Consider the following 20,306-nt stretch of genomic DNA (forward strand, 5'->3'; position numbering starts at 1 on the left):
TTCAGCCCCCGCAGAGGTCAGTGTGTCGTCACGCCTGAGCGCACAGCCCACATGTGTACTGTGTAGACAGCTGAATGACCCGCTGCGTCCTCTGTCACACACACACCCACACCCACCCACCCACACACACAAACACACGCACACACACTTCAGAAGACAGCGAGAGCTCGATCTGATCACTTATTTACTTTCTACCGATCAGCAGGCTGTAGTTTCTTGAGGGACACCCAGAGAAACCTGCCAGTGGCGCCAGATGGAGCCTCCGGACAACCCGGGAGAGAGCCCGGTGGAGTTAACGGTGGAGAATGTGGAATCGGTGAGTTAGTTGTCAGTAACCAGACGGTAATTATCTGAACGACTGTTTCGTGAGTTTAAACCTGCAGATGCACTAAAAACACCTCTGCTAATTCAACTACACACTATTGTCACTGCTGCATCATCATTTATTAGTGGTAAAGTGAGTCTAGCATAATTCATATACTGGTGAAACAACAAGCAGTTAAGCAGAAAAGAGTTTGTTAATTGTTGTCGAACATGAGCAGATTAGTGAGAGTGGACCCTGGGTAACGTGATACCAGCCATAAGCATATGCTGTCCTAATAATAACTAACACCATGTGCTTTGGATTAGTTGCCAGGACAACACATATTTTTTATCTCTATTCAGACAATAAGTCATCAAGTACGATTATCAATGCATGGGGGAATTACAGCTCTTAAAGCTCTATTTAACCGTAAAGTCGACTCTTGTTTGTGTATCAGCCTCCTCAGTCAATACAGACTGGAGCAGGGTCCTTACTTCTTTCCTTGTTCTTGTCCCTCTCCCTGCACAGGCTCTCTACCAGCTCTACTTTGATCCCGACATGGAGCGTAAGAACGTGGCCCAGAAGTGGCTGACCCAGGCCCAGGGCTCCGCACAGGCCTGGCAGTTCTGCTGGGCCCTGCTCAGCCCGGACAAGGTGTGTTGTTGTCGGTTCACAGTTCATCCCATAAGTTTGGTCCTATAAGCTTCAGCTGTTCAGGGTGACAAGTGGTTGGATTCCTGGATCATTAAGACACAAATGGGAGATTAAGATTAGGATAAGATTAAGATGCATTTATTGGTCCCAAACACATGCACAGACATGCAAAGGCACACTCATGCAGGTAGGGAAATTTAACTTCTGCTTTTGACCCATCTGGTGCAGGACACACAGAGCAGTGAGCAACCATGTGCGGCGCTCGGGGAGCAGATGTTGGGGGAGTAAGGTGCCTGGCTCAGGGGCACTAGACAGGGTAGAGAGACTCTTGGATTTTTGGACAGATCAATCCAGGTTTGTCTTTTGTTGTCTCTCCGTGGAGTCGAACCAGAGACGAACCAGAGACCTTCTCTGCCCATAGTCCAAGTTTCTGCCACTAGACCACCGCCTCTCCTGTGAGACTGTGGAATCATTAAATCACTAAATTCTCAAGCGGTTTTCTGGGAAAGCTGGATTACAAAATATGTAAACAATAATTTATCATAAATCATGAACCCAGTTAGAAGGTATCAAAAATGGTGAACCTATATTTCAATCAAGTATTATGGCTCTGGGTCCTATGTTACTTATTGAGGAGTCAAAGGTGTTTATGGTCCAAGCTGAGAACAGGAATCTTTCCCTTTGCATCTCCAAATTGATCAATAATAAAAAAAAAGATCCCTGAGAAAGACCGGTTGTTTGAATTGTGTGAATTATGAATCACAGTTTCTTCTGTGATGCTGTTATTATGATGAGTTAAGATTTAGATTATTAGACTATTCATTATAATGCTTGTAAGACGTTACGTTTGTCCCTTAAATCTTGGGAAAACATCAGGATGGTTTATCTAATTGATGCTGCCCCTCTGGTTACTAGTTTTAGTCTGTGTGCACACAGAATTAAAAAAATCCATATATTGTAAAAATGTTTTGTGATTAAAATCCAAGCAGTGATTCCAAGCAGAAAAACATGAATATTTTTAATGTGTTGATTTCCAAACAGTTGTTTCGTCTGTCTCAACGTTGCTCATGATGTCACACTTTCTTCTTGCAGCTCCCGGAGGTTCAGTTTTTTGGAGCCAGCACCCTCCACACCAAGATCTCCCGCCACTGGAGCGACCTCCCCGCTGACCAGCATGACACCCTCAGGATGCAGCTCCTCTCCCACATCTTGCACTTCTCCTCGGGGCCCAGAATGGTGCTGACTCGCCTGTGTGTCTCCCTGGCTTCCATGGCTCTTAACCTAATCCCCCAGGCGTGGTCTCATCCGGTGGCGGACATGGTGAGGGCATTCCAGCCACAGAAACCAGCTTTTGAAGGGGGCTCTGGTGCCGAGGCCCCTCAGGACCCCCAGGCCCACTGCCTGGCGCTGCTGGAGCTCCTCACCGTGCTCCCTGAGGAGTTCCAGTGCAGCCGGCTGGCTCAGGCTCGCCGCACGCAGCTGAGAGGGGCCCTGTCTGCGGAGTGGGCGGTGGTGTGTCCCATGCTGCGTCAGCTCCTCCAGAGCCAGGACTCCTCCAACCAGGTGAAGGAGAAGGTGCTGCGCTGCCTTTCCAGCTGGGTGGCGCTGGACGTGCCGTTGGGGGAGAGTCACGAGCTGGTGCAGGACTGTTTCGCCGCGCTGTCCAATCCCGAGCTGTTTGACACGGCCGTGGAGACGATAGTAAACGCCCTGTCACAGCCTGACTGCCAGAGGTGAGAGACATGCCGGTTCATAGGGGTCAGAAGGTCAACGTTCATTCGTCAGGTGTGTGAATGAGAACATGTGTGTGCAGGCATACCGACGCTCTGGTGAACCTGATGCCTCTGGTGCTGGGTCTCCATGACCAGCTGAAGACTGCGGCTCAGGACGGGGACATGGAAACCTCACATGGGATCTGTCGTATCGCTGTTGCCATGGGAGAAACACACTCCAGGTACACACAGATAAGGACTCACACAACCTCAACCTCCCTCAGTGTGGCTTTTATTTCCTGATTTGGATTAATTGTGTTTGTGTACGACAGGGTTTTATTGGAACAGTTGGATCACTGGCAGGAGTATCTGGCTTTGGTCAACATGATCCTGTACTGCACCGGTATCCCTGGTCATTACCCGGTCACCGAGACCACCAGCTCCCTCACACTCACCTTCTGGTACTCTCTGCAGGTACGGAGGCCGACTGTGAGAAGAGAGACGTTTTTGTTGTTTGTTTGCCTCCACGCTGGTGTCGGCCAGTGCTCAGAGGCTTTGTGTTTTCATGTTATGTATACGTATGTCTGTTGTCCCTTCTCAAGAAAGTCTCGAGGGAATTCCTTCAAATTTGGTCCAAACGTTCACTTGCACTCAAAGATGAACTGAATAGAATTTGGTGGCCAAAGGTCAAAGGTCAAGGTTCATGTGTCCTCACAAAACCTTTTTTTTGGGCCTCATGAACATGTGACCTTAAGAAAGCCTGAAGAGCATTATTGAAAATTTGGCAAAAATGTCCCATTGAGACCCATCGTCAAAGGTCAAGGTATGGTGACTAATGTGACTAGTTATTAAATATTGATTCATTACATCGCAATGGACAAAGGTCAAAGGTCATTGTGACAATATATCATGCAGACTGAAACTGCTCCGGTTGATTGAGGCATACAGCTGCACTGCGCCACTTCTAAATTAAATGTTTATTTTGGTTTACTATTTTTGTGTGTATTCTCCCTGACAAAGCATCTAAACCCAGGCTCTGTTGCCCTTTTTATTTCCTGCGTGTCCAGGATGACATTTTGTCGTTCGAGGAGGAGAAACAGGCAGTTTATCTCCAGGTTTACAGACCAGTTTACTTCCAGCTCGTGGATGTGCTGCTACAAAAATCCCACTATCCCTCGCAGGAGGAATTCACCTCCTGGTCGTCTGATGACAAGGAGCAGTTCAGAATCTACAGGTTAGTCTGGAAGACGGAGGAAACTCTGAAGGGGGCCTAAGACTGGGCTGTCGTCCTTCATCACAGGGAAGATTTTCTGTTATAGCTACACACAGAATAACTTTTTTTTCTTTTCAAACTATATCCTTAAATACCTTTCAGCCTCATTTGGAGACTAAAAAAGGAAGTTACAGATTGACCCTTGTGTCCCTGACTGTTTTCCTGTATAGGGTGGACATCTCTGACACTCTGATGTACGTCTATGAAATGTTGGGGGCCGAGCTGCTCAGTAACCTCTACGACAGGCTGGGCAGGCAGCTGATGGACCCACAGCAGTCTGCAATATGGCAGGTAATGCATTTGATAACTCCTTTCTGACTTTGTTTAGATCTTAAGTGTTTCCTCCTCCTCCTCCTCCTCCTCCTCTGATCTGACCTCACCCTCTTCTCCTCTAGGACACGGAGGCCCTGCTGTTTGGCTTCCAGTCCATAGCTGAGACCATAGATGTGAACTACTCTGATGTTATCCCAGGTCTTATCGGCCTGATTCCCAGAATCAACATCAGCAACGTCATGCTGGCCGACACTGTCATGTACACCATTGGTACACGCATACACAACACCAGTTTTTTTTTTTACCTTCACACATTTTCTTACTATGAATGAATCATCATGTTTTGCTGCTTTTTTCCCCTTGTTGCTCAGGATCCCTGGCTGAGTGGCTGGCCGACCACCCGGTGATGCTGGGCGGCATATTACCCATGGTGCTCCAGGGTCTCGTGAAGGCGGAGCTGTCTGTGTCCAGTGTGTCTACTCTGAAGAGGATCTGCAGAGAGTGCAGACATGACCTCAGCCCCTACGCTCAGGACATCCTGTCTGTGTCACAGGTCAGACCCTCCGCCTCACAGGATCATAAAAACGATTTATCTTAAATGTGCTGCATGTGTTTTAATCAGTGTGGTTACTGCCTTTGTAAACGCATCCACACTCACGATGGATTTTTGTCTGCAGGATGCACTGATTAAAGAAATCCATAAGGTGAGTAAACTGCCTTAAACATTGCCTTTTTCTTCTGCAAACACGCAAACACCTACCACCTCTCTGAGGACATTGTGAATAATGTGCACTGTGCGTGTGTGGGTGCAGAGCAGCCAGTGCATGTGGCTGATGCAGGCTCTGGGTTTCCTGCTGTCGGCCCTGCCAGCAGACGAGATCCTGGCCCGACTTCACTCTCTCATCACCCCTCACATCCAGCGGCTGGACACACTGGCCCAGCACGAGGTACAGTCCATCGACCAAACTCATACAACTCTTGTACTGAAAAAATAAACTGTTCTTGTACCATGGTAGAAATAAAGCACGCTATATTATGTTGTGTAAAAAATATAAATTGTGTTATAATGTTTAATTTAAATGAAAACAATATTTTAAAATTGTCATACACTACTTTAAATAGTGTTACCAATATTTAAAATGTCTCTGTATTAATATTTCTGTCTGAATCTTTTAATTGGTTTGGTTCATGCATGAAACTACAATCTGGAATACAGCATGAAAGTGTGCAGCGTCAGCTAACACTACCACATCTTATATGGGTGTAATAATTCCAAAACCATAAAGGCCACAATCATATATACATGTACAGGAAAATGCCAGTACTGTCTATTGGCTGGTGTATTTAGCTCAAGTTCGATGATAACCCTGAGTATGAAGGACACCAGGGCCCATTCAATTCCTGTTTGCTGTCAGTCGGAGGCTTTGTCTCAAACCCAGCATCTTTGTGTCCCTCTGCAGCCTGATCCCACTAATAAACCGTCCATTGTGCACATCCTGGGGATGATGTCCAGTCTCTTCACCACTCTGGACATCAACAGACAAGCAGACGACCTAGAAGGAACACCCAGTCCCAGACTCACACCCTCACAGAGCCCAGTGAGTTCAGCTTCAAATATCAGCAGACGAAACCTGTCAAATGAGCACCACTGACTCCACTGTCATAGATCATACCAGCTACTCTTCATAAAATAAGGATAAAATTATCTCAAATAGTTCCTGGATCTTAACCATCAGGATCTTAAATTAACTAAATCATACTTCATATTTATATCTACTTTGTCTTTATTTGAAATGTGTTCAGGTTGTGGTTGTGCTTCAACAAGTGTTCACACTGATCCAGACCATCCTCAGCAAGTGGCTTGATGACTCCGAGGTGGTGGAGGTAGGAGGGTTGTTATAACTGCTTATATTATTGGTTATGGTGTCGTGTGTGTACGGTGTCATGTGTGTCTGTGCGTGCGATATATCTGACTCACACTCGCTCACATCTGCCCCCCTGCAGGCGGTGTGTGGCGTCTTTGATAAATCCGTTCGAACCCTCCTACATGATTTCGGGCCCATGGTGTCTCAGCTGAGCGAGATGCTGGGGCAGATCTACAGCGCCTACCCACAAGCCTCTGCACTGGACCTGGCGCGGCAGGTAGCCCCCCCCCCCCCCCCCCCCCAGGACAAAACCTGGAACAAGCTTCTGGAAACAATTTAAGTATTCTCTTTCTTTGTGTTTAGATGGTTCACATATTTGCAGGAGACGACCATCACAGCTCGAACATCAGAGGCCTCAGTGAAGTCTTGACTACTGCTACGCTCTCAATATTTCAACAAGGTACAGCAACAACATTTCTTTTTTTAGTTTTTAAAGGAAATCCCTTTTTTTGCTCACCTTTCCACATTTGTTCTCCAGGTCCACGGGATCATCCTGATATAGCAGAATCATTTATGCACCTCCATGCTCAGGTTGGTCAGATGCACGTGTCCATTTATCACTCGAGCATTAGATGAAATATTTTTTTTTTTTTTTCTCACGACAGTGCTTGTGTTTTTTCCTGATCATTAGATTCTTAAAAGAAAACCTGATTTGTACCTGTCTGATCAGCTGGATAAAAAAGCTCTGTTTTACTGTGGTGAGTATCATTACCTGCTTCTATTGTTCACCCGTCAGTCCATTATTATTATTTTATGATTGTGATTATAATTAATTGATTTGCATGATTTTTACTCTTTGTACATTGGTGACTAAATTTGTACAGGGTCTCGAAAATCTGGAATGACTTATGAGCAAGGATCAGAAATGCTTCATCTGTCTCTGCTTTTAAATCCCATCTAAAAATGTTCTTTACTAGAAAAGCTTTCATCTCTACATTTAATATCTGAATTATTTGATTTTATTTATTATTATTAGGATTATTATTCTTGTTGTTATAACATTATTATCATGGATGATCAAGCACGTGTAAATTCTCTTTAACTGATAACATACCATTCATTGTTTTGGTTTAATCCACATTGAATACATCAGTTACGTTAAAAAACAATGTGAAAAGCGATATGTCTCCACCAGGTGAAGCTCAGTACAAGTTGGCTAAAGCAGCCGTACAATGGGCCTGAAGTAAATAACATTCAAATAGAATCTGCCTTTTGGAGCGACCCAATCAGAGCCCAGACTTAAACCTGACAGTGGAATGACATCAGTCTTTGAGGAAGTATGATCCAAAATGTCCTCCTCGTGTGTTTTATTACCACAAGCACATTGTGTTTGTCTGCATTTGATCACACCACATTTTATGACCATTGAATGTTGAAAACCAAGTAATGGCAAAGGGTCTATTCCCCTTTTCTCACCACTCTCTGTTGTTTTGCATGGTCTTGAGATTCAGCTAAACAACTGAAGCAAACATTAAACATTTTTTTTATCTTCTCCTGTTTTCTCCAGGGATTTTATCACTCAAGTTTCCAGAGACGCCCACAGTAAAAGCTGCCAGTCTATTCTTTGTAAGTTGAGCCTGAAATGTGTGGTTCCAGTATCTTTATTGTCTGAACCCAATCGGTCGGGTCTTGAAGTCGTGCTGTTTCTGTCTTGTCCCTGGAAGACAGAGCTGCTGCCTCGCTGTAAAGACATGCCATGTCTCGGTGAAGTGTTGCAGAGGGATGGAAAGCTCCTGACAGAGACCATACTCCAGGTGAGGCAGCTTTAAGACCGAGGACATACCATGAAAACTAGATGGAGAAGTGGAAGATATCCACTTCTTTCGAGTGTTAACACCCTGTATGTGTTTGACTCCTGGTCTCAGGCGGTCGGAGGCGGCTCTCCTCGCAGTCTGACGGAGCATTTCTCTGAGGTGCTGCTGAGTCTGAACAGACACTGTCCTGCTCTGTTGTCCCAGTGGCTGAAAGACACGCTGCAGAGCCCAGGATTCCCCTCGGCTCAGGTCTCCACAGAACAGAAACACACCTTCACTCAGCAGCTCCTCAGGTAAAAACTGAGCTGTTAACAAGTTGACTTCACAGTTCACTGTTTTGCCGTCCTTGAACTCAATGTTTTGGTTTTCTGGTCCATAACTTTCCAGCTGTGGTTCAATCTCAGCCTTCTCATAAACCTCACTTCCATATGCAGCAGCTGGTTTCAGGTGCACACACTCTAAAGACATCACTGTGTACATCTGCCCAGCACAACATGGAAGACACACAATGTTGTTAGCTGCATGGCAACCATTGTGGAGTGTCCCCGCAACTATAAGCAAACAAGACTACAAAGGGAGTGAATGCTTGACTGACATTTATACAATTCTACAGAAACACAACTTTAAATGACTACTCATGTTTCTTTGTAACTGCTGTATGCTGGCAGTTTCGTGTTTTCATATTTTCACTTTTCACCATGTTTCTGCTCCTGTCAACATGGAAGATTTATCCTCTTCATTTTTTTCAAGTAGAATTTTTGGGGCATTACTGTGCTTCTCTTTTGATAGGGGAAGTGAATACAGGCAGTGTGGTGTAAGAGAGGAGGAGAATGTGGCCAGGTACACACCTCTCAGTTTACTTACACCCACACAATGTCTCCCAACCACTCACCTATGGTTGTTGAGAGTTTCAGCCTTAACTGGGGTATTAATTTAGGATATTAATAAATAAAACCACAAGGATTATATTAGAGGATTCAGGTGCTGGGCCCAGTTAAAACGAAACATTCTGAATGTTAAACACTTATGTGATCAGTACTGCTCTCTTCCCGTCTGTTTCTTTCTTCCAGGGAGCAAACCAACAAGCGTCGTGTGAAGGAGATAGTGAAGGAGTTCTCTCTGCTCTGTCGAGGCCTGCAGGGCTCTGGATACTCGGAGTACTAGTCTGAGCTGCCAGAGCTGCCGAGGACAGTCGAAAGGAAAAAGAAACGATCTGAATCTGTTTCCGTGACAAATGGGATAGGATTGTGGCAGGTGACACTGGACGACCAAAGACCAGATCACTTGAAGTGAGCGGAGAGAGAGTGGACGATGATGAGGATGAATGAGCCTCTGGGCAAAGTGTTTATAATAAAATAACGATTGTGGAGAATAAAATGAAATGAGAAGGTGTCATATTATGTCTCTTATCTCCAGACATGGATTCAAACCACTGACGACTGAAAGAAAACACCAATGAATACTCAAATCTTTCTTTCCAGCTGCGTGAACAACTTAGTGTGTGTGTGTGTGTGTGTGTGTTCACGCATTTATTGTTTTTCTTCCTCTGTATACTGCGGTTGATCATATTCACACATTATCAAAATATAGAAACCCTCCCCACCCGAGTCAGACTTCTTAATCTTCTGCTTCTTCTCTGATCCAAGCAGAGAAGTTTAAAAACTTGACGTTACATTATTATAGCTTAGAGCTCTTGTAGATGTATATTTCTGTTAATATATAGTAAAACAATTTCATCACTTACACGACAGAAAAGAAAACAAGACCCACATTTGTAAGCAGACAACATGTCCTGACAATACGCTGCTCATTCTTTTTTTTTTAGATCAGTCACTGTGAGGGATGGCAGTTGTCGGTTGAAGTTGTGGCTGTAGAAAAAGTGGACAGTCTTATTGGGGGTTGTTGAAGATGTCTCTGAGATGAGTGGAAAGTGGCGGCTGGTCTGCGAGCGTCACTGTGTGACTGTGCAGTTCGTCCACAGCTCAGTACTTTCCTCCTGAACCCGTCCTGACACAGGACTATCGTATTCTTGTGAAGAGGTTCAGCACTGACTTTGATTCCTGAGGGAAACAGAGACATTTAAAAGTGTCAGGAACAAGAAAACAAATTGTCCCAGAATCCACATCATTTATCTGTCAAGTGCATTTCAAGGAATTACAACTTAAAAATGAGATTTTATAGACTGTTATTTCTGCCAACATGAAGATTGTATTTGCATCTCTGTCTGTTGGTTAGTTTTTTTTGGTAATTTATTACTTCATAGGTTTTCATGAAATATGGAGGAAGGATAACCTTCTGGGTCATGTTTCCCGTCATGTTTCTTTAAAAAAATTTTCAGACAATAATTCACTGATCTTAATCAAAACAATCAGGAATATTAAGGATACTGATATTTATGAGTTTGTGAGACTTGGTGCAGATCAAATTGAAATCTAGAAGATGTAAATATGGTTTCCAAATTACCTTAGTGGAGGTTTGCACTGTTCTGATTGCCATTTTAGTTTACTTAGGGTTAGGGTTAGGGTTAGGGTCAGCTTAATCAGGGTGAACCACTTTTTTGTTTTATGAACACTGAGCCCTCAGTGTTTCCAGAGGGTCTAGACTTACTCAAACATCAAGTATTTGAGTACTTGGCAAATTTCACCACCGTCGGACTAATAAAGAATTATCTTATCTTAACCTATCTCATTTTTCGTATCTTTTCAAGGCCCCATTCGATAATTTCAAATAACCAAGGCATTGCACTCGTACATGCTGTTATTGACAGACAGACTGTACCTTTGTGCAGCGTGTCTTACTGAAGACGTTCCAGAAACGTAGTGTTTCATCTCCAGCTCCTGTTACGATGGCCTCCCCGTCAGGCGACACAGCCTGAGAAGAGAGGACAGGGAGGTGAAAAGGTGTGTACGTGCACACTGGGACGATAATATTCTAAATACTGAGAAGAAGTTTGATGTCACAGGAAAGAGAATAACATCCAGCAGAGAAGTTCAGGCTCATAATAAAAGCTTTTATTTGAACACTAAATTTAGTACATTTTAAAAACTCTTACTTAAATATGAGTTTAAATGCAGGACTTTTACTGATGCATAGCAAGTTAATACTTCTACCATGGGTAAAATGAACAGTATGAAAACACTGGACATCATTAAACCTGTTGTCTCACCAGATACAGCACTCTGTACGAGTGTCCTGTCAGCTTGGCCACCTGTGTTAGTGATGGATACTTCCACACCAGGATCTGGTTCTGCGAGTAGCCATGAGTGCTCACCTGAAAACAAAGAGATTCATATTAAATATAAAATCTGAAAAGATTATAGGTAAACCATAAAATATTAAGTCTTAATACATCGTTTTGTCATAGTGGTTTGACAACAACATCTTGAGAATCATGGCCCATTATATAAAATATCTCTACACTTATTTACCATTTTTAATCTGTAGATTATTGGATGGTGTTTGCAGCATTACATTTGATAGATTGCTATATTGTGATATACTATATTAGCACAAAGCATCTCCAGGGTGTGTGTTGGTGTGTGTGCGCCTCCTCACCAGTTCATTGGCATGTTTGGACCAGGCCAAGTTGCAGACCTGGGAGCCGGTGTCTGTGCTCTGCAGCGCCTGACCCGTCAGTGTGTTCCAGAAGCGCAGGCAGCGGTCCGCGGTGCCGCCCCCCGACGCCAGCAGCCCGTGCTGGTGGGGGGACCAGGCGATGGCCTTCACGGCTGCCAGGTGGTCACTGTACTGCTGCACTGGGAGCAGGCTGGAGCTATTCCACACCAGTAACTGTCCAGAGGAAGACAGAGGCTTTGAGTGCGTTCACATTTACTCTTAAAAGATCATTCGAGCTAAACTCAGGGGGCCACCTCAGAAAATCCGTGGTGGAAGTTGAGCTCTAGATTCTCTAACCTTATTGTCGTTGCCTCCGGACGCGAGGTGCTGGTGGTCAGGAGACCATTTGAGGCCACACACTTCTTGCCTGTGACCTTGCAGCCTCCTCTCACCAGAAGGGGGGGTCCTGACGTCCCGCTGGAGGATCACTCTGTCTCGACTTCCCGACGACAGCTGCTCCCCGTTCCATGCCAGGGCACCTTCGGCACAAAGGGAGGGAGGGTCTTGCATTTCACTGGAGCTATCAAATATCCATCCGGCATTGCTTGCACACCACATAGCACATGCTCACTGTTCCAATATATGCAGTAGCGGGTGGAATTTAATATTAGAAAATCACAGTTGAATACAATATTTTGAAATCTCTGTTAGGACAATTTCCTTTTCCTTTTTTCATATAACACTGTCTCCAGAACTGTGTAATTGTTTTTTACTCAAGCAATGACTGACCTACACGGGCTGAGTGACCCTCCAGACTGGTCAGCTTCCTCCCTCCAGCTGCGTCCCAGATCTGAACGTAACCTTTATGGGTTCCAACAGCGACCAGACTTCCCTGATAGGGAGAGCAAGCGCGTTTTTTATTCCTCTGTTCTACATTGATTATTACATTTTCAACACGGTAGATTCAGTTGTGGCAGCTCACCCTCTCATTCCAACACACTGAAGTAACCGAGTCTCCATCCACCGAGAGGTCACATAACCTCGTCACCTGTTAGGGCAGCAAAAGTTCACACACACTTAATTCTTTCCACTAATGCCAAACGTAGGGGAAATGTCACAATAAAAGTCCAAAGTCCTCCTCTGACCTGGCTGGTGCAGGCACTCCACAGGTAGACGCAGGCCCCCAGGCCCACGCTGAGCAGGTTGCCCGCGGACCAGTCCACCAGGTTGAGGTAGAAGTCGTCTTGCAGCTCCGGAGCGTCCAGCACTTTGAAGGGGATCTTGGAGATCTTCCGTGCCGGTTTGCGAGGAGAACGGAGCAGCTTGTGACTGGAGACACGTCGAGAGGAAACAGAGAGAGTTTACTCATTAGGATCCGAGACAAAAAGCTTCAGCGTCAGTTCATGTTCACGCAGCAGTAGGTGAGATAAAGGAGGTGTATACTGTACCTCTTGTTACTGAGGGGAGAAAGGGAGTATGGTGAGACTTCATTATCGCTATCGAAAGGCACTCTCTTAGTGTGGACAGTGTACTGCAGAGAAAGAGCACAGAGCAGGATTATTGCAGGAGGCTGCTGACTGCCAAGATGATCACATGTCACAGGTTTTTTTTCAATATACTTCTTCAGTTCTTCAGTAAAAAGAATTAGCAATAAAATACTCATTTTCCTTATGTTGTTAAATTGTGGTTTCAGATTTGATCACAATGTCAAGCACCTGCCTTCTTCATAACATTTGTATTATTAATTTCCTTTATGGTGCATGGTTTAAACAAACATAGTGAAAGGTTTTGCAGCTTTATGACTCAACCAATTGAAAGCTCTGGATACATTACAGCACCTCCTGTTGCTAGATTTGTTTTATTTTGTAGCTTAAGCTTTCTTAATAAAACATTAGAGTATGAAAATAAAAAATGGAAAAAGCTAAAGTTGAAGATATATTGACGTGTCCTGATTATTTACTCACCATTTCTGATAAGAGACACGTAAAATCTGAGCGGAATCCAAATTACATTGTAGCATTTTTATATTTGATCACAGGGACAGATAGACAATTCATATTTTACACATGAGTTCTTTGTCAGCTTATACAATCCAGTGTTACCAACATTACTCATAGATGTTAAACTTCTTCATACATTGTAAGATTCTGTGGTGTCTGGAAACAAATGAAAAAGGGATTGAGACGACTTTTACCCTAAAAAGGCTGTGAGAGTCTTGAGAGAGGACCGTGTGCCTCCGGTCGTCCGTGTGCGGGTCTGGCACCATCTCTATTCCTGCCCCCAGCAGCTCATTCCTCAGCAGGGCAGCGTACGCCACCGTGTCTGCAGGGGGGGCAGAGGCAACACAGAGGGTAGAGGGATGTGATCCACAAAATCAAAACATTCAAACCGTTGAGGGAAAAAACTGCAACCACTGAGGGTCTCTGACCTTTGCTTGAGTCTGAGCTGGCGTCCTTTGCTTTATGGGTCTGACTGGGAGAGCGGCAGTTCTCCTGTGGAGAGGAGCAGGACACTGATTACTGAGCTGCACCTCCCATTAAAATGCCTGACCGGGTAGACAAACTGAGGAGCTGCTCACGTTAGCATAGTGGAAGTTGATGCTCCAGTTGCTTCCAGCTCGGGTGGGAATGAAGCGGTCCCCTGACTTCACACTGACAGGACTGCAGGTGGCACTTACACACTGGGAGGGAAGATAACACTATTTAGACAACAACAAACAATTAGGCTGAGTTATAAGCCTCATGGTTAAGATGTGGCCGAGGGAGATACTTTTCAGGGCTCCTGAAACTTGTAGCAGCACTGCGGCTGCCCGTAAAAAAAAAAATCACATAACACAATGACAAATAAGAAAACAGTTTTAACAGCTAATCTTAAAACACGATAAAAAGACGGACAATGCGTTTGTTCAATCAGCGACGAGCCTTGCCGGTAGCAGGTGCCTCCTTTTTCAGTTTAGAGGTTAATGTGAAACAAAAAGTTTTGTCTGAAGTATCTCTCTCCCTGGAAATTCAAAAAATGCCCTGAGAACGCAGTGGACTAAGGGACACCTAGAGGCGAGAAGCCCTCTACTTTGCAAGACATTTCTGTTGCAAATCCGTGTGAGTGGGAGGAGACATGGAGGGGCAGGTGAGGATGGGAGGGGGGTCTCTGAATGGTCGAGGATGTGGTGGTTATGGTTATTTAGTTTCATCACAAAAACAAGTGCAGCTTTGCAGATTCCCACTCACCGACGGTCGCTTTGATTGGTTCAACTGGTTTCCGTTGAAAATGGATTGAAACATCAGGTGGCATCATAAGCCACAGTGAACCCATCAATGTAAATGTCTTTGAATATAAATGTTGTAATAAAACCTGCATTTGTGTGTTTCATCACAGAGGAGTGATACAATTTGGTTAGATCAAACACAGATTTAATGGTGCAGTATGTGTGTTTAGTTGTTTCCTTCTTTGTTGTTGTGTTTTTGAGATTTGTTGTTGTAGGTTATGATTTGTTTTTGTTGTAGGTTATGATTTGTTGTTGTTGTGTGTGACACCTCGGGGGCCACCGTACCACACCTCTGCTCACACTGCTCCGGGCCGGGACCACATGATGACAATGAACCATCTGTTCTACTCGGTCTGCGGCTCCATCCCGCAGCTGCCACACACACACACGCACATCATGTCAGGCTGTACGTCGCATCACGCAGCTGCGCGTGCACCGGTGTTCACAAACACAGTGTGTGCTGTGCTGCTGGGGGGTCTGACCTTTGACAGGCGGGCCTCTGTGGGCACGTTCTGGTGGTTGATCTGCCGGAGCAGCCTCCTCTCGTACTCCTGGTCCATGTCCTAAGGGCGGACGAGCCGAGGAGCCTCCCTCTGCTGGCCAGTCCCCGCCCCCTGGATTAAACCTCCGCTCCCTCTCGCTGAGGAAACCCGCAGAGGATCTCCATCTCTGTGAAAGACAGGGGGCCGAGGGTCAGAGGAGGAAACACCGGATGTGGGAACCGCTGCTGCGGCTGGAGACGGTGAGGACGCACCGCAACAAACGACCCGGTGGTGTTATTCTCTTCTCGTTTCTCAAAGAGCAACTTCACTGTTTATTAAAATCATCCAAATATCAACGTCAACCCGCTAAACAGCCTAAGGCTGCGGTTCTGACACCTGACACATTGTCCCTGGCATCCTGCTCCCGCACACAAGCCCCTTTAACCAGCGCTGCTACCGTCAGGCCGACGACACCGACGCTCTGTCAGCCACTCACCCGGCGGCTCAGGCGAACGGGGCGGCCTCCATGTCCAGGGTGAGGCGCTGCGGTGGTGCGAGCTGCGGTCGCTCTCCTCCGGTGAACAGCGGCACGTCCGACGCGTCACTGCTGTTGTTTATGTTCGCGACAAAGATGGCGACGGATCAGCTGGAGCAGGAGCAGTCTGGTCGGCCCCTCTCCGCTGTCTGCGCGTGCAGCAGCGACCCCCGCTGGTGACACACGCTCACTGCGTTTAAAGCCGCACTCTGGTTGTTCCCCGCGTGGCCACATAGTGTCGCTGCTGCACTGTAGAAGGAGAAGATGTAACTTCACTTGTCCCAAATGTTTTCATCTGGGATTTTATTCTTTTAAGCATTATAAATAATATACTCAATATACCTACAGTAGGTTTTTATAATTGATTTTAAGGTACTTTTCATTACATTGAAATAACTGCATGGGCTGACTCCTCAATATATACTTCAGATCTCGTGTGACCTTGCTCGCACCTTGAGATCCTCGGGTAGGGGTCTCCTAATTGTCCCAAACTCTCAGCTGAAGACTAAGGGGGGCGGAGTCAGGAACACCCTGCCCCAGCAAAGCCAACAGGTGGAGGCAGTGGCCTATCTCAAATCTTTGCTCAAAACCAATTATTTATCGTATTGCTTTTCCAGGTTCTTCTTCTTTTTTCGGTTTATTGGCGGTTGGCACCCAACGTCAAGGTAGATGACCAACGACTACGAAAATGTAGTGGAGCTCAAGTTCAAATACAGTCACAAAGTAAATTTTTTTTGCATCCGACTGCATGTTTCAGTATCTAAATTCCAAATACAAGGAATATACATTTCTTCACACATATAACGCACAGGATAGCTCCATATTTGGTGCTGTAACAGAGCTGAATGGTCTTTCCATATTGTGTCACCTGTATCTCTTGTGAAAGCCCAGCTGTGGGACATACCAAACATAACCTCATCCTTCTCTGTCTAAATCGTCTCTTATTTTAATTTAAACCTTGGGTTCTACTTATTATCCCCATGTGTAGTCAACACAGGAATAATTTGAATCAAACCAACAAAGGGCTGGAAAGGGTATTGCCATTGCCCTAAAAAAACATTGCACTCATCCAATACAATGATAATAAGCATGAGCATGTGTAACACAGTGACCCACATCAGTTCATTCAGATTACTCCATCACTTAATTAACGATCATGTCTTCTACACAGTCATTATGTACAATGCCTTTTGTCCTCCTGCACTGAACAAAGCCGAAGCAGAGCAGCGGTCTCATGATCTTGTCCTTGTTGTCATCGGAGGCCTTATCTGGATATTTTCTGCTTTTTTTGTCCTTTGCCAATAACATGTCTGGTTTTCCCGTGGTGTATTCTCAATTGTCTTTGTCACTGAACCTTTTACATTAGCTTTAATTAAATGTTTCAGAGGTTCATATATGATGTATTATAGGGCTTACTTTGGACTTTAGAAAGACGTCATGGAAATAATCATAATAATAATTATGATTTTATTATAACTATTATCATTGGAAACATATTAATATAACTATTATTATTATCAGATCTTTGCAGTGCAATTAGAATCCCTTTAATACTTATGAAGAATAAGATAAGATTTTAAATAAGACATTAGCCACAAATAATGTTTTTTTTTGTGTGTGGAGGTAATGAGGCCGGTTGTGTCACTTAAGATGTATGAAGAGAAAATAGTTCCCTCGACCATCATGAACCCTAGAAGCCCTGGATTCTCCTGTCAATATAAGTAAATGAACTTTTAAAACCAACCTCTGGCCTACATGGTATATAGGTGTACCATGTGTGCCCCAATCGATCTCTGAGCGTCATGCAGAGAAAGAGGATAGATAACACATGCTGGCCTCAGGGCCCCTGTGTGAGCGTGACTTCAAAGTAAATAGAGATCTCGCATTTGCCCCCACTGATACTACTTTTTCCATGCACCTGCTAATAGCACAGCAGAGCAAAAGTTCACTCTCTGAACTCTCTCATGAGAGGGTTTTGTTTTCCAGACCAATGAAAGTGTGGAGGAGGAGAAGGGAGCGACAGGAAGAGTGGCCCCCGCTGCTGCTGCTTCCAGGCTTCCAGTCTTCTAATGAGACTGACGGACATGGTAGAGTGGAGACAAGGCATGGCATCTCTGGTGGCACGCTGATCTGCACGTAGGCCCCGTCTGCCACACTGCCCCTTGGCTCACAGCGAGAGCCTCCTCCTACAATTACATGTCAGCCGACATCAAGTGTAACACACACACACCGTTTAGATACTGTCGCCGCTTTCCTTTCTGAGCTGATCGTCTGTTTTTGATACAGATGAAGCTCATATACTTTATTCTAGTGCAATTTGAAATCTTGAACATAAACAATTTCACTTTCTAATTTTAGATTTTCCGGTTAAAAGTGTCAAGCTTTATAAGTTATTTAGAAATAATTTAATAAAAAGTATTTATATATTAATAATAATAATAAAACTCTTTTATTTATATAGCAGTTTTAAAAAACTGAGTTTACAAAGTTCCCTGAAAGCAAAGAAAGAAAAGTAAATATAGAAATAGAAATATGCAGGATGAAATGTGGCAAGGAGGCCAGACGACCACGTTTAGGTGGAGGGTTCAAATTAAATAAAAAATTAGGATCTGTGTCACGTCAAAACTTAAACACATAGAATAACTTATATGACAATTAATATAAAAAGGTGAAAAGAAAAAAAGAAAACATCACAAGAAGCGATTAAAAAGAAGTCACTGACTCTGCGAGCCTTATCTCTAAGCCTTTCAAGGCCGAGGGCTTGGGTTGACATGACTTGGGTTGAATGAGAGAGACAGTTCACCTCAGCAATGTAAGCAATGTCATAAAAAAAAGAAAAGAAATTTAATCTAAATAAAAAAGAGCTCAATATAAATACATTTTATGAAACCAAGTACAATTCTTTGTGCATTAAGAGTATGAGGAAGTGTAAAACCAAAGTGATGAATGTATTTCACAGGGTTATATTGTTCACCATCACTGGATTAGAGCAAACGTGAAAATATAATTTAAATGTGGGACCAACCCAGTTAATCACCTCACGATCTGACCTCCGGGTTAAAAACCACTATATGTGTACACAAAGTAGTTTAAACTGTAGCAGCACCTTGATCTCCACCATTTGCACCAGTCACTGAGATTGTAATAATGGATGTTAATATAAGTGGATCATTTACTCATTATACCTCCTCACTGCGTTTACACATCCATACATACATATTGAACTGTATAACAATTGATTAAAGTGATATTATATATAATTAGTATATTGTTTTATTGTCCAGTCGTGTTAATAGATCAATCACAGGGGCCAGTTGATTGTTTCACTCTTACAGTCAGCTGATAATACCTCTCCACCTTTACCTAACTAAGGGACAGAGTGTTTTTATTTTGTTTTACCTTCAACAGGCGAGTAGTTTTCCACCACTGTGTAATATTCTCTATAGGCCTGTTTACAGCTCTCACTCTGCGCACATTCCGCACATGCGGACACACAGGTGCGCAAACACCAGCCTTACTCACAAAGAGCTATCTGAGCGTGATCTTACTTTGCTCCGCAGTCACAACAGCCTGCCTTATCTGCATCCTCCATCGGGTTACACACATGTGTTCTGAGAAGCCTGATGCCGACATGGAGGGCAGTGTCTGGGAAGGGGGGGGGGGTTGGTGAGCTGCTGTCTGCCTCAGTCAGGGTGTGTGTTTGTGTGTGTGTGTGTGGGGGGGTGGGGGGGGGGGCTGCGGCCTTATCGCTCTCGTGATACAGTGCAGCTCAGCGGGCACAGAGGAAGCTGGGTCAGAGCTCGGTAGACTGTGACGCTCTCAGATCCTTACTGGAATCCAAAAACACAACAAGAATAGGCCTCTGACTAATCTCTTCTCTTTTGTGATGACAAGAAAAATGACAGTTTCAGCAGGATAAAAAAGAAGCCGACTTTGTGACAGTGTGGGTGTCAAACGCAGGATCGGCTCATTCCAGGCAAACATGTGAAGCTTTATTGTTCATACTATCGAAAAAAACATGTTATTGTAATGATAACGATGGTTTTACTGTAAGAAAAAACACCCTTATCTTTAAATTGGGTCAGCAGTGACACATGTTGTTAACTTTTGTCAGGTAAACAGTCCAAAACTATAGTATTTAAACATGAATAGTCCTCTGTGTACTCTGTCTTTTCTCATGAATGTTGTAAATATTGCTATTTTGTTGATGTGCTCTGTTACACGTGACATCTTTGGTGCTTCCTGAGAGAGAGGGATCTCTCACTTGTGACTCTCCCTCAGGGGGCTGCATTTCATTTGTCCTCACTCGTGTGGAGGGTTTAAAGCAGAGGATGTGGCACCTGTTAAACCCTGAGCCAACTCTAATTTGTGAATATGGGCTATACAGAAAATAGACAGATACAGAATACAGATAACATTTAATTGACTGATTTATTATTTACTAATACTTTGTCTGGCATTTAAAATCAAGTCACATTCCAAAGAATCTTGTTAGGTTTTTACAGATGTTTTTATTCAGTAAAGAGAACATCCATTTCTTTGTGAGAGCGACACAACATTAAACTATGAAGGGA

The 20,306-nt window shown here is 44.2% G+C and overlaps 2 protein-coding genes across 3 annotated transcripts; one reads left to right on the forward strand and one right to left on the reverse strand.

Moving 5' to 3' along the window:
* Window positions 1-103: 103 nt before the first annotated feature.
* Window positions 104-9,290, forward strand: LOC133968129 (importin-13-like). Of its 2 annotated transcripts, XM_062403980.1 has the most exons (21): window positions 110-316; window positions 833-958; window positions 2,051-2,691; window positions 2,772-2,912; window positions 3,003-3,144; window positions 3,738-3,904; window positions 4,114-4,234; window positions 4,339-4,486; window positions 4,588-4,769; window positions 4,894-4,920; window positions 5,029-5,163; window positions 5,677-5,814; window positions 6,020-6,100; window positions 6,221-6,358; window positions 6,445-6,541; window positions 6,620-6,672; window positions 6,773-6,839; window positions 7,649-7,707; window positions 7,806-7,895; window positions 8,007-8,188; window positions 8,966-9,290. In XM_062403980.1, the coding sequence occupies exons 1-21, from the start codon at window positions 254-256 to the stop codon at window positions 9,057-9,059; spliced, it is 2,892 nt and encodes a 963-aa protein (XP_062259964.1). In that variant the 5' UTR covers window positions 110-253; the 3' UTR covers window positions 9,060-9,290. The 2 variants fall into 2 exon arrangements, with proteins under 2 accessions (XP_062259965.1, XP_062259964.1); XM_062403981.1 differs by lacking the exon at window positions 8,966-9,290 and having other exon boundaries at window positions 104-316; window positions 7,810-7,895; window positions 8,007-8,146.
* A 27-nt stretch (window positions 9,291-9,317) lies between these two features.
* On the reverse strand, window positions 9,318-15,850 carry fzr1b (fizzy/cell division cycle 20 related 1b). Its single transcript, XM_062403982.1, has 14 exons — window positions 15,694-15,850; window positions 15,198-15,384; window positions 14,029-14,130; window positions 13,879-13,942; window positions 13,645-13,772; window positions 12,899-12,981; window positions 12,596-12,779; window positions 12,433-12,498; window positions 12,240-12,342; window positions 11,808-11,989; window positions 11,451-11,684; window positions 11,062-11,166; window positions 10,674-10,766; window positions 9,318-9,955 (listed from the first exon to the last, which is right to left on the reverse strand). The coding sequence occupies exons 2-14, from the start codon at window positions 15,273-15,275 to the stop codon at window positions 9,914-9,916; spliced, it is 1,464 nt and encodes a 487-aa protein (XP_062259966.1). The 5' UTR covers window positions 15,276-15,384; window positions 15,694-15,850; the 3' UTR covers window positions 9,318-9,913.
* Window positions 15,851-20,306: the final 4,456 nt, after the last annotated feature.

Source organism: Platichthys flesus, chromosome 14 (assembly GCF_949316205.1).
Source record: "Platichthys flesus chromosome 14, fPlaFle2.1, whole genome shotgun sequence".
Lineage (NCBI taxonomy): Eukaryota > Metazoa > Chordata > Actinopteri > Pleuronectiformes > Pleuronectidae > Platichthys > Platichthys flesus.